General features: G+C 39.9%; 1 protein-coding gene across 2 annotated transcripts in view; it reads left to right on the plus strand.

The window, feature by feature from the left end:
• The first annotated feature begins 4310 nt into the window (after positions 1 to 4310).
• esrrga (estrogen-related receptor gamma a) overlaps positions 4311 to 14931 on the plus strand; it is a 77150-nt gene continuing 66529 nt past the window's right edge. For both annotated transcript variants that reach the window (XM_062421279.1, XM_062421287.1), the window contains exon 1: positions 4311 to 4366. In XM_062421279.1, the coding sequence (XP_062277263.1) occupies positions 4311 to 4366 (56 nt within the window). The remainder of the gene's footprint in view (positions 4367 to 14931) is intronic.

Here is a 14931-nt window from a genome sequence, read left to right on the forward strand (position 1 = left end):
TGTATGAGTGGCACAAATGTTTCGACGGGTGGCCTGAGGTCAGTCGCTTAAGTGACCACCTCTTGAATTTGTAAAAGACTGTCTTGACCAGCACAGACGCACACACCTACACTGCCCTGACTGAACTTGCTGTGGCCTATTGAGCGGTGTGATTGATGTCAGTGAGAGTTGCAACGGATAATTCTTCTACAGATGTCAAAAGGCTGCCACCACAGGCTCAAAACACACACACACACACATACAGTCAAACACACATACATGAGCAAAAGACAAGAGCGAGAGCCTTAACATAATAACTGAGCTGCCGCAAAGAAGACCTTTCACACATACACACAAACATATCATTATTAATTATAATGATATTCTACATTTTGAGATGATCGAGTTTTATTATTGAGTGTGTAGTTTATCCACGGCCTTGTACAAATCATGGGATTGTGATCACTAGGGCGCCGGCACACATGTGAAAACACCGGGTATTTCCCTGGCTTTTGTAATAGGTTTGTGTTTAAGAGGTTTGTGTGGCAGGCGGGTTTGTCCAGCGAGAGAGAGAAGTGGCCTAAAGGGGTCACTGTCAACATACTCACTGACTGAGAGCCAATCAATAATTGGGGGTGGGGTGGGGTGTGTTGCGATGGGGGTCAGGGAGAGAAGGGAGGAGTGAGGAGGAAAGAATGGGATGAGGTTGTTTCAGGGTGCAATTAAAACTACATTTTTTTTGTTTTATCTGTAATGTCCTGAAGAAGTTTACTGAAGAATACTGTATGTGCTGTGTGTGTGTGCGTGTGCGTGTGTGTGCGTGTGCGTGTGTGTGTGTGTGTGTGTGTGTGTGTGTGTGTGTGTGTGCAGCTTTTTTTGTCTCTCTAACGCTTCCCTATTTACATAATAGGCTGAATCTTTTTAAAGCATTACTAACCACACATAAGCACATGCTTTTGTTTGAAACCTTTAGATTTCATTTTCAAGATTTTTTTATCAAACACCTTGCTGTTTGTACCAAAGCTGACTGTCACTGTCCTAAAGAAACGAACCGCATATATGCATAAATTGCAGTTTGTGAACCCTGCAAAGAAAAGTTTCATTGAATACTTTCAAAAGTAAACTGCCACAAAGTATTACGTTTTCATAAACAGGACCATGTCACAACAGACAGACCTTTTACCTTCTGTTTGTGTAAGAGGAAGCACAAAACCCTTCAGTTGTTTTGGTTTGATGTGCGGCCTTCAAGTGCATCTTTTACAAACTCTAGATTTTTTCGCTCATTTTTAAAATTATGTTATAGTAAAAATTCAAACATTATTTGGTATCATAATTAAAATTGTATTTAATAACATTATGTACTTTTTTATAAAACTAATACAGTCTGTTATTGATAGTAGTTGTTGCACCTTTTAGCTCAGGATAAAAGAAAGAAAACAGGACATTGAGGTGAAGGAGTAGATACATGAAAATGTGAAATTCATTTCTCACAGACAGATTTCACAATTTTCAATACATATTGTGTTGAGCAAAACATTAAATCTGTGTTCCTATATCTTAATCTTTCTACATAGTTGCCAAAATAATACATGTATGCGTGTGTGTGTGTGTGTGTGTGTGTGTGTGTGTGTGTGTGTGTGTGTGTGTGTGTGTGTGTGTGTGTGTGTGTGTGTGTGTGTGTGTGTGTGTGTTAGAGAGAGAGGTTTTGGTAAAGGATTTGTTTGCCCAGTAGTGACGGCAGCATTGATTCACACTCATCTTTGTCGATGCTTATAAGCCCCTGGATACATCATAACTGTGTGTTTGTGTGTGTGTGTGTGTGTGTGTGTGTGTGTGTGTGTGTGTGTGCATGTGCTTGTGTACATGAACCTCATAGCATCTATGTATACATGAGTTTGAATGCATGTACCTCTGTGCAAATGGCGAGCAACATATGTGTGTGTGTGTGTGTGTGTGTGTGTGTGTGTGTGTGTGTGTGTGTGTGTGTGTGTGTGTGTGTGTGTATAGTGTGTTTTACATACAGTCTTCTTTCTTTGTTAATCATAAAAAAATATTTGTCATCTCTCATCTCTCACATTTTGCAATAACCTTTAAAAACCAGCTTAACTTTTCTACTACTATGATGTGTGTGACTTTAACTTTAATTTTCCTTGCCGGACAATCAGTGTGAACCTGATTCTGCATATTTGAAGGCAGATGAATGGATCAGTGTATTTCAGCTACTTTATTGTACAGTATAGTATTGTCATTCTGTGTGACTGAAGAACTCCACAGTTCACAGTGGGAGAGAAAGCCTACTGACTTTGTCCTACTATAAGAAAGCTTATCAGATTTGAGTTGTCACTTAGACGGGAAAAACAGTAGAACAACATTTTCATGCAACTGTCAACCAAAGCTGAGATGTTAAACATTTGACTCAGTGTTTAAATAGGTTGAGAGAAAAAGAGGAAAAAGAGGTTGTAGCTACCATTGCACACACACATGCAGGATACACACACGCATACATCAAAGCAGAGATTGGTTTCAGGAAATGTTTTATTATCTGTTCTCTTCCAAAGCTGCTAATCACAACCACTCTCTTTCATCTTTGCATCCCCCTTTCCACCCCTCTGATTTCTTTCTCTCTATCTTCTTCTCTCCTCCACACTTCTCTCTTCCCCCTCCATCCTGTGTGGAGGGGTATGTGAGCGTTTTTAATGTCAGATGGAAAAGAGGAAGACATTTGAATTTAAAAACAAAATAAGAAAAAAGAGAGAAAAAGGTAGAGAAAGCATTAAAGAAAGTGTGGACATTATCGTGGTGGAGCAGATCTGAGTCTTAGTGTAGGTTTCCCATTTTCCCTCTTTTAGAGGAAGGACCCTTCCCTCTCTCCTCACACACTCTTTTCTCTTCCCTCTGTCTCCTCCTCTCTCGGACACTGAGTAACGGTGAGCTATTTCTCCTGGAGATTCCCTTACCAACAATTCCCACATTCCAAGGTGTCCGTAATATTGGAAATACCGGGAATACACAGCCTGCTGTTGCTGAGATGGCAGGGAGCTCAACAAACAGCAAGCTGCGGGGAAAACCTTGTCCCAATCATTCCCAAATCATTCTACAACAAAGGACAAGGGCCTTGGAATTGCCATAATCCTGTATTTTACTGCTGAGCTGTGATGGGCTCTGCTGTGCTGTGTGTGTGTGTGTGTGTGTGTGTGTGTGTGTGTGTGTGTGTGTGTGTGTGTGTGTGTGTGTGTGTGTGTGTGTGTGTGTGTGTGTGTGTTCGTGTTCGTGCGCGCACCTGTGTGTACGGTTGCAGTGTGACACATTATTTAGGTTTAGGGTCAGGGTCAAGCTTACTTTTTCCTTTGATCTTGTAATTCTCTGGATATGATTGAGTCGATTTTGGGTCGTTCAAAGAGGCTGAGCTGACACAAATCCTTAATTTCTGCTTGACTAATGTCCTGAAATATGCTGTAACTCAAATGTTTAGCCTTTGTTTGAAGTATTCTTATTTTATATAACTTTCCTAACTTTGCTTTGAAACAGAAAGACAATGGGGTTTTTTTAACATTGCAATTTTTGCTGGACTGCAGTTTCTTATGCAGGTACATGATGAGAGCAATAGGGACCAGTGGAGAGAGACTTGTGAGAGAGACTCAGTCTGAGAGACAAAAACAGAAAGATTGACTGATAAAGAGACAAAGAAAGGAAAAAAGAAAGAAAGCAGGATGTCTTGCTTTAAATCTTTCCCTCACCTGTCTCTTTCTCCTCTCCGCTCCCTCCCTCCCTCTCTCTTTCCTGCTATCGCTCTTTGTCTGATCCCTCCCTCTCCACCTGCTCTTCTCCCTCTCTCCCTTGCTCACCCTCCTTGTCTCCACCCCTTTCCCCGCCCCTCCTCACAGCCATTGGTCAAGTCACCACCAATCGCAGCAGAACCGGGGCCTGAGGGACTGCATATGCAAAATGCTGCTTAATATTCATGAGCTGCTATCGGGGCTTTAAGTCGTTGATTAGGACAGCGGCACAGCTTTCTGTCCCAACTGCCTAGCTGGCTGGTTGTGTGTGCCTATAGCCCCCTCTCCCTGGCGCTCACATACACACTTCGCTCACTCTCACACACACACACACGCGCTCCCTCACATCTACACACACGCAGAGCCGATCAGTGCAGGCAGCGCAGATAATTGTATTGCTCCCTCGGAGCGGAAGGAAGGACCGAGAGAGGAAGACCAGCAAAAGAAGAGGAGGAGAAAGAGGAGAGATATAAAAACTTTGATTCTTTTTCTTTTTAAAGATTTTCTTCTTTTTTCCCCTGAGGAGGTTGACATGACAATGACCTGGTATCACCGATGGATTCGGTAGGACACCCGTTATCCGAGTGTTTTTTAATGCACTCTGAACAAGAGTAGGTAAATTTTACCTTTTATTCTTATCCCTCTATTCATCACTCAACTTGTCATTGTCATTGTCTTGAACTGTGTGTGAGTATGTGTGTGAGCATGAGTGTTTGTGTGTGTATGTGCTGGTATGCAGCTGAGGTGGCCGGCACCATGTCAAGGTTGTTTCTTCTGTCAGGTAGCATGCGTTCACTGTCTGTGTGTGTGTGTGTGTGTGTGTGTGTGTGTGTGTGTGTGTGTGTGTGTGTGTGTGTGTGTGTGTGTGTGTGTGTGTGTGTGTGTGTGTGGCTGCAGTATCCGGACAGCAGCTCTTACTCAGTGGGTAGAGGAGCGGAATTTCTGTCCCTCCACCTGGGAGCAAGACACACTAATACACCTGCACACACAAACACACACACACACATGCACTGGCGTGCACACATACTTGCACACACACATACAGTCATTTTCAAATTAAAGATAGTTTCTTCTCCACTTTCCCTGATTTTGAGACCTTGTTTTACTTTAAGTCAGTTTGTCCTCAGGACAAGTCTGCAACTCTGTCCAGGTAGGTATGTGTGAGTGTGTGTGTGTGTGTGTGTGTGTACCTGTGTATTTACACTTGTGCATTTGTCTTTTAAGTGTGTGTTCATCCAAGCAAAGAATCAGCGAGGTAACAGGGCATTGAGGTTACAGGAATAACATGGAGAGACAGGAGGAGAAGGGCCCATAAGAGAGGAGGGAGGAGGAAAGGGGGAAAGCTACGCTCTTAAATGCCAGAGGAGGTAGAATTTCAGACGAGCAACTCAGCGTGTGGCCCTGCACAGGAATTAGAGACAGTTACACACACACGCACACACACACACACAACACAAACAAGCGAGTGCCGCTGAGCTGCTCATTTTGCCAGCACTTTGCTCTTTTAGGAGTGTGTTAAAGACGTCGTTCAAAATGCAGATTAACTGATTGGTGGAGCGGACAGCAGTGTGTGTGTGCGTGCAAGTATGTGTTTTTGTGCTGGTAACAGACAAGGTGCATTTCATGGAAAAACATAGATTAAAGCATAACAAGTATACTAATATACACAGTTTGTTCTCTTTCAAACATGACAATTTAAATCATGGATTTAGCTGAATTGATTAGTGTGCTTCAGTAAGTGGACAACACTCTCTTTGCATTAAGCATGCATTCACTAATGGCTCTCATAGTGGCAAATCTTCCTTGCCTCTAATCAAGGATTTAACAGTAAATATGTGTAGAAATAAAAATATATCCAATTATTAATTTTGTTCTACGTGGGCATGTTTTACAGTATAATAAATCATTATGAGTGACAGTGAATCACAGTCTTAGTTTAAGTCAGAAACACAGAAAGTCTGAGGTGGAGAGGTAAAACAACGAAATCAAAGCAGAATCCAATGCAGGATACACAGATGTGTTTCCCAGCTCTTATTAAGATTTTTAAAGAAAGCATAATTTTTTTTCTGTGTGCTTTGAAGCCGGTTCACCTATGTATGTGCGAGTGTATGTGTCCTTTATGCACAAATTCAAAGTATTTCACAGAGTGTGGACTAGCAGGGAACATTTCAAAGACATAATACCTGTTTTTCATTGTTTTTAGTAACAGATTTTTTATATTTTGTATTAGTAAAGATCAGATTTCCAACAAATATTTTTCAATTTTCTAAAGACTTGGTAATTGTGCAAGATTAAATTCAATTTAAAAAACAAAACAAAACAAAAAAACAACTGAAAGTTTTTTAAATGATAATTTGACTGCAGTGCATTGCCATAAATCAGGCTTTTAGTGAGCTTGAGGCTTTACTCCAATAGAAGACTCTTCAGAACATCCTTTTATATTGCATAGAATTTATTTTCTTTCATATATCAAATGGCTGGGTGTCAGAAGGAATGTCTAAATTCAGTACATTTTAGACTAAAAGACTTGACCCTCGGTCTGCACACTGTATCTGAGTCTGGGTGTTGATTTCTCCAGTGCAAAACCAGTACGGTGTAGTTTAAGAACCACAGATTTACCTCTGGTTTTGATTTGTGAATTAGACAAGAAAAGTGAACACTTACAACCAGGTTTTGATTTGTTTGTTTTTTTGTTTGATTTTGATTGAATAAGTGGTGACCAGCATGAGAGCTGTGTTTGAAAATTAAGCACAAACACATTAAGAGAAATGCATTCATGTCAGGCATGGGAAAGTACCTGCTTTACCTGTGTGTGTTTCTGCAAGTGTATGTAAGCTGACCACTCGCACATATTTTAGAAAACTCTAAATATGGAACATTCTTCCATCTGCCTGTCTGTTCATCCATCCATCCATCATTCCATCCATCCGTCCATCCACCATCCACCGTTCTCTTTTCTCTGCACAGGCTTCCCCTCCTTTGCTCTCAGGCACTGCTTTCCTACACTAATTAAAATATTAGGGATAATGATGATCATACCGATAATAATAATAACAACAACAAGTACCGCTTAAGCTGTTAACATAATTACATTCCCCTCATGCCACCATATACATACTATTTGCATATCATTAAGATATATTTTCTACAGTGACTTTAGTGAATTTGCTGCTTTTTGTCAGTGGGTGTGAAGGAGACGGGTGGTGAGAATTGCACAGCGTCCGTGCAGATCAGTCAGGCAATGATTTTCATTGTGAGAGACAAAGAGAAACACAAGCCAGGAAAAAAAAAGATTTCACTTAGAATTATTTTCAATCATGATTTGTGTCTAATATTAATTATTTTGTTTTTGTCCAATTAGATGGAAATAAATAGTTTCTGATTATGACTAAAAATGGAAAAAGTCTCTTCATTATTAATCAAATTAAGTCTGAATAAATAATATAGTTTGGTGCATGTTTGAAGTTGCACAAAAGTGTTCCCTTGATGAAAATTTCAAATTCATAAAATTAAAATGATATATGCCAGAATAATACATAGTCAATCTTTTATAAAAGTGATAGTTATTTTCTATTTGAACAGATTAAACAAATATCGGGTGCACAAGATAACGCTCAAGTTTCACCTTTCATGTGTTAGAGTGTTGAATCGTATTGTGCCAAGACAATAATGAGGGCATTCAAAAAAGGATAATTCAATCATTTCAGTTTGTTTTTGCAGCAATACTTTGACCTTAAAGATTTCATGATGATTTTCTTTTCTGATTTACTTGGTGACATTACCTATTTTAGGCAAATTTTTCCTGAATTAACTGAAGCAAATGTAATCCTTGAAACCTTTAGGCCTGCCGCTCTGCTTACACTCACACTATTTGAAATATATAAATGTAAATAAATAATGCAGCTTTAAAATAATTCAGTTGTCATTTAAAAAGATGATGACAATGTGTCTTTGCTCTTATTTAAAATGTGCTGAAAAAATATAAACATCTGTTGATTTATAAAAAGAAAAAGAAAAAAATCCTCGCTTTCTTTTTGAGAAAACATCTATTACATTTCTCTCTGCCTTTTTCCCTGTTTGTTTTTGTCACTCTCTTGTTCAGTGATTTCTTTCTCAGTCCATGAGGGAAAGAAAGCAGTAGAGAGAAAGAGAGGGAGAGAGGTAAAGCTGACTGGAGGGAGGGACGGGGGGACCAAAGAGAGATTGCGTAAATTAAAATCCTTTTAATCTCCTTATAAAATCATTTACTTAATTCATCTGTCAAAGCATGTCAATATGTGCCGTGCTGATTTGTTGGCTGTGTCTGTGTGTGTGTGTGTGTGTGTGTGTGTGTGTATGTGTGTGTGTGTGTGTGTGTGTGTGTGTGTGCGCGCACGCACGCACGCATGTGTGTGCATGAGGCTGAGTGTGTGCATTTGCATCTGTTTGTTGTCATGCATGCATTCGTGCCTGCCTGCCCACATTTTGTGTGTATGTGTCTGTGTGACCTATCGGTGGCCCGTATGAGGAGGTGTTCTTCTTTTTGTGCATCTGTTTGCCTGTCCGTCTGTCCCTACGGCATTTGTTGTCTGTCGGTTTCTTCATTGTTTCTGCATACACGCACACTCATGCACACACACACACACACACACACTCACATACACGCACACTATGGCCTCTCTCTCATGTGAAGGGTCCGGGCATTCCAGTGGTAATTTAGTCCCGTAAAGAGAGAGAGATGCAATGAGAGAGACAGACAGAGCGAGAGGTGGGATGAAAAGGGGGGGTGCTAGGGGGGGTGGGGGTGCTTTTGTCTGACACCAGCACTTAGGGGTCCGCTGGACACACGTGTACGCATGAAAGCACACATGCTTGCGCGCACATAAAAATGCATGCAAACACACACCCTCAAACGCACAGAAACGCACATGCATTTGTATTTGTGTTTTGGGCATTTGCAGCTAAAAAGTAACCAAACTGTGTAAAAAATGCAATTAAGCATTCACGTGGATGTATGATCTCTCATTTATATTAAAAACACACTGTAATACACACAAATCTACCTTTATATAAAAAGCCACACCAAGATGACAGAGCAAAATGGGACGAGCATTGATGATGGGAATTTCTTTGATTTACGTTCAATCCATCAGTGCCGTGTGTGTGTGCGCGAGTGTGTCATGGGTCAGTGCCGGCCTTTATGTGTTGAAAGAGCAGTAAGAGAGACTCTACCAGCTGTGACACACACTCACTACAATTAGCCATTACACCACACTGGTGGTTAAGCTAAATGTATATGCGTGTGTGTGTGTGTGTGTACGTGCGTGTGCGTGATTGAATGCCAAAGCGCTGATTGAAAGAAGAGAGAGAGTGATGTATAGTGAGAGGCAACGCCACTCATCTCCTCTCCTTCCCTGCTTCCCTCCCTCCACACTGCTGATCCGCTCATTCCGCGTTACCTGTCATCCATACGTCTCCGTTGTCCATACATCAAAATGTGCATTCATTCATTATTACTATTATCACAATCTATCAAATCATTTATGCCCTGGCTAAGAATTATTCTTCTTACTGCTACCTGCTGACTTTACTTGTCTCATTCAAGCCTACTTTTAAGACCTTATTTAGCAGTGTAGGTTAGAGAGAGGTGGAAGAAAAGAGGAGAGTTTTCTTTTTCTTCGCTCTCAGTGTCAAAAGTACATTTTATTTCCATCCATTTTACGACATTTTAACAGATGTTTTTTCAGGTCTGTCTGAGTGGTTTTAGAGAATATTGACTCAAAGATTTGTGTCTTTTTGTGGTTTTGGTTTTTAGTGAAGGAGTTACTAAAATGTGATTTCCGCAGGTCAGCGGGTAAACTATTGAGCTGCGCTTTAGATCATGAGACCAGTGTATACGTGTGTGAGTGTGCGCGCGCACACATCGTTTCGTGCTCAAGGCTTCTAATGCTGCCTCTCACTCCTCCTAATGGGAGGAGACAGCAGAGACTGGGCCACAATAGCGCAGATTTAGATGGAGAGGTGCCATGTGGGTTTAGAAGTGTGTGTGCATGAGTTAAAGAGGATCAAGAGAGTGATGCAGGTTTAAACATCTTGTCTGTCTTTTGCACTTTTTTTTTCTTCCTTCCTTTTCACCGTCTCTCTTTCTGTGAGTCCATGGGGAGAGAGCTTTCGATTGGCTGGCTGGGTAGTTCTCTCCGTCTACATGCCCAGGCCTTGTATAGTATGATTAAATTGTCATTGTTTCGACAGTGTGTAAAGGGGGGGGGTTCAAAAAGATAAAAAAAAGGAAAGATATAGTAGAAGAGATAAATAGTGAGAGAGAGAGAGAGAGAGAGAAAGAAATGGATGACCATGCCGCCTTCCGACTGACAGTGAAATATTCCTCCTCTCATCCTCCCATCATGCTTCATGTGTGTGCCTGATGGGGAGAGAATGACAGGCCAGCCCACCACCCCACCTCTCTCTTTAGGGTTTTTTTTTTTTTTCATGTTTCCTTTTTTTTTTTTCTGTCTCTTGGTATCTTATATGGTGTAATTTACCAAATTTATCAAATGCATTTTACGGATAAACTCCACCATTGCACAGATATATTCACATCATTGTCTAAAGTGATGCAGCCTTACTGAATTCATTGAGCTGTGATTCAATAACAGTAGCATAAAAAGTTTAATGGATGTATTTCTTATTTACGTGTTCAAACTTATGTGTAAACTTTAAAATATATATTTTTTATTGAAAAAGCAATTACAAAACAATTCTCTTAACTTTAGTTAATGGCTTAGCCTACGTTCTCGCTCTCTTTCTAAAGCATTTTGTTCATTATAAAAACAAACCAGCAACTCATGTGGTGAATTTAAATTGGTATGTATTACATGGCTGCCTAAATAAAAGGGCCGATAAGAAGTGTACACATTGCGTCATATTTTTGGATGAAAGATCTCCGACAAATCTGATGAGCATCTAAAGCGGCTCTTTTTTTTCTTTTCTTTCTTTTTTAGGTTTTTATCACTCTAGAAACAGCTCAACAGCATTTCTGGTTCTTTTTTCCTCAAATTATCAACAATTCAGCTTTGAGATAAACCGTGTGACCATAACTGAAAATGCACAATGGGTACAGCCCTTGTTTCTGTGCGAGTTCTTTGTGTATATAAACACTCCGTCTGAATATGTGCGGACTTCACAAAATGTACTTGTGACACTGCAAAAACAGAACATTTCATTTATATACGGTTAAGTGAAATATATCATGAAAGCTTTAGATTTTAAAAAATAGTTCTGGTTTCGAACATTTGGGCTTTTCACGACACAACTGTGAACAAACTGAAGAACATATCCGATGAAATGAAAGAGATCAAGTACTTTTTATGCTTTATTTAGACGTGCAGAAATGTCCACAGCTTCACTCACTGAAGTGACATCAGACTTTTTAAGTGTGCTGTGGTGCTGGTTGAAGTGGAAAGCTGCTCATTATTGTTTCAATTTATATCAATTTTTTATAATTGTAGAAAATAAAAATTTGTTTACTTGAAACAAATTGACACGGAAATGACGAGTTTGAAATCTGGACAAAGTTGATCAAAATATATATTTATACAAATCTATGTAGCCTACTGAACATTATAAACACTTCTTGCCTTTAGAAGGTACGTTCCTCCGCGCAGCTGATCTGCACTTTTCTTCACCTCCGGAGATAATTCATTTCCCTTTTATCCCCTTCTTCCTTCACAATTCACCTCCCCACACACACTCCTTCTCTCCCTCCCCACACACCCCTCCCTCGTGGAGCTGTCACCTTTCTGCACCCGCTCAGTCCCTATTAAGGCCGACAGCCCATCTGCCGCCTGCCCCGCTAACAGCTCCCGTTGCTAACGCTAACGTGCACACACATCCACATCCGCTCAGACACACACATAGCCAACACAGAGCTGTGTCAAACACCACCTGCCCCGATGCACGTGCAGACACAGGAGAAACACCGTCACACGCATTTCTATATAAATATGTCATTTATTCCTCTAGTCTATTTGTGATTACGATGTGATCATTTTAACATCCCCCTAACACACATACACGCATGCACACACACACACACACACACACACATACACACACACACACACACACACATACACACACACACACACAAACGTTAACATACCTGTGTCAGACACTTTTATGAGACAATTATTATGCAATAATAATTATGCAATTATTTTTGTCATTATTATTTAACACATTCAGACATGACATTAAGTAATTATCTGACATTGGTATCTGGAGTAACTTATAATTATACAGAATCTATATGTAAACAATAGAGCAAGTCAGCAAATACTGAAGAAAAAAAATCAAGTGGTACGATTAAATATTAGAATAAAAAATGTATATATTTTTTCATTCCATGATCATTCTTTAAATGTTGTCCTTCCACCGATGAAACTATGTTTATAAAACTACATTGATGCATATTTATTGCATATGTGACTGGAAGACCCTGACTAGTGGGATAATTAGGTAGGGCAGTTGCAGCCCTGTGTGTGTTTGTGTGTGCGTGTGTTGTGGCATTTGCTCCCTTCAGGGATAGGTGCGTTTTGCATTAGCAAGAATGGCAACTGTCTCATCAATCACTGCATCACCATGTCACACACACATGCGTGCACACACACACACACACACACACACACACACACACACACACACATACAGACACAAACGCACACACACACACACACACACTGTGTCATGGTCATTCTGTTCACAGATGGGCCAGCAACACATGAGCGAGTCACTGAGCATCAGAAAGACACCCATGATCTCCCTACTTTTACACACACACACACACTCACACACACACTCGCTTACATGTACTGACAATAGCGTGAAATAGGTTAGGTAGAATCGTATAGGTTAATACTCTTCGCCTTTATTCTCTCTTTTTACTTTGTACGAATTTTCATGTATTTGATATATGAGCTATTTCTTTTGTATATGCGTAAGTACATCTTACAGTTTTATTGCTTCGAAGGAAAGGTTTCCTAAAATAATCAGAATAATCTTTTCAGTTAGTTCCATTTTATGCACTGTAGTACTGTACCAATACAATATGTGTATTGTACTTTTTTCATGTATTGAATAGAATAACAAGCCACTTTCTATGTCTTATTTAAATGATTGTCTATTTTCAATAGACATTTTTAAATCATCTCTAATTTTAAGATGCCTTTTAGGCTTAATTTAATCTTCTTGAATGAATAAAGGAAAAGAAAGAATATCCGATTACCTTGCCATAAAGTATAATAAAACAGAATCTCTCTTTGTAATCCCTAACAGTTTTAGTGTCTGGGTTAATGCAAGTGGCAGATTTGAATGGATTTCTGCTGAATCAAAAACCCCTTATGTCGGTGAGAAAAAGTACTGTAATAATGGTTTATTTTAAAATTTGGTAAAGCATTAAATGACTTGGACTCTTAAATGGCATTTTATGGATCATGGTACTGAATAGGGGTGTTTAGAAAAAAAACAGTATACAGTCTTTTTGTTGTTTTTTAATAGCTTGCATGCGACTCTAAAAGCAGGGAAAGGGATTTAAACTAATATCACGTGTACATGGTGCTGGATGTACCTTCCGTCCGGTGTGACACCAGGACACTCCCCAATAAAAAAGCAGTATTAAGTGTTGCCTGTCTATATAGCATTGTGACACCGCAACCAAAGCCAGTAAGTGTCTGAAGCAGCAGCAGCAAGATATCGATTCCTCCTATTCACCAGAGTGGAACTAAAACCTACATATTACACACCCCGGCCCTCTAGCTCTTGCTGAGCCAACCCAGTTCTGTGGATGGATGGAGGGATGGAAGGAGGGATGGCTGTCAGACGAGTGATTGGTCTGTCTACCTGCCTGTTTACCTGGCCCTCACCTAAATAGGAACCCATAGAGGGAAAACATGGCATGCATACACACAGATGTCCTACTCTGTTTACTGATACAATACACACAGGAATGACTGAAAAATATAGCAAAATCAACTCGGCAAAAACAACAAAGAAATAAGCACAATTAGAAGATATTTCATAGTTTCATAGTTTTCCCAGGTGGTTTGATTTGACGTGTTTGGCATGAAAAGATTGGCGAGTGTCTTTTAAAGCCAATATAAAAGCGTTACTTTTTCAGTCTGTAGACATGCTCAACAATGTTTCAACATTAAAAATAAAAAGTATAGTAATTGATTTCCCCAAGTAAGCATAATTATTTTACTTTATTATTTTACTTTTTCTTTTTTTTTTGTTAAGCAAAAACAAGCAAATTCATAATGCCAAACACAGAGATGCTTCAGACATTACCAGCAGGCATTTTTTATACATTTTATGTGATTTTAGAAGCAGCACATTAATACCAGTTGTTTTTTGACATTTGTTCCCCAATCCGAGTTGGTTTCTTTATTTTTTATATTTTGTCCACTTGTAATAAAGTGCTTTTCTTCCTACCAGCCTCGTGCCATTCTCCCCTGATAGTTTGGTTTAAATGTAGGCCACCCAGACCATTTTATTACAAACCCTGCCTTCTCTCCTCCTCTTTGACGTCAGCTGTGAGAAGTGTCCCTTTTTTCTTGCACTCTCTTTTATTTAATTATTTATTTCTTGCAATGGATGATTTTGATTCTGTTGCCTGCAGTGACCTTATCACCCCAGCGACAGATTCTCCCCTGACAACAGCGCTGAGTTTGATTGACAGTTTGCCGTCCCTCTTCTGGTGCTTTTACTTTTATATAACCTCGGCCTTTTCCAAAACCAAAACTGGTAAAACTCCTTTGACGTTAAACGCAATCAGGGTTTGCTTCAGTTAGCAGGCTGACGCATCCAGTACGTGTGCGCACGCATCCACAGACAAATGTATTTGGCAGCAATTTGTTACCAAATTCTAGGACCAGGGTCTCATGTACTGGTTTAAAGTCACAACCCATCCCAAATGCATCTGTTGGGCTGACAGCAGTCTGTCTATCTGCTTGTCCATGCTGCTCTCGGCATGTCAGCCTTTGTGTCAGTCTGTGTTTTTGCATCTCTTCGAACCTGTCTGTGTTCTTTCTGACTGTATGCATACCTGCCCATCTTTTTTTATGCCTGCGCTGAGTACCTGCAAACTCATATAACTGTTTGCTGCACAGCTGTTTGTTATATTTACTGCGGACGTACAGAC

This window comes from Scomber scombrus, chromosome 1 (assembly GCF_963691925.1).
Source record: "Scomber scombrus chromosome 1, fScoSco1.1, whole genome shotgun sequence".
NCBI classification, from domain to species: domain Eukaryota; kingdom Metazoa; phylum Chordata; class Actinopteri; order Scombriformes; family Scombridae; genus Scomber; species Scomber scombrus.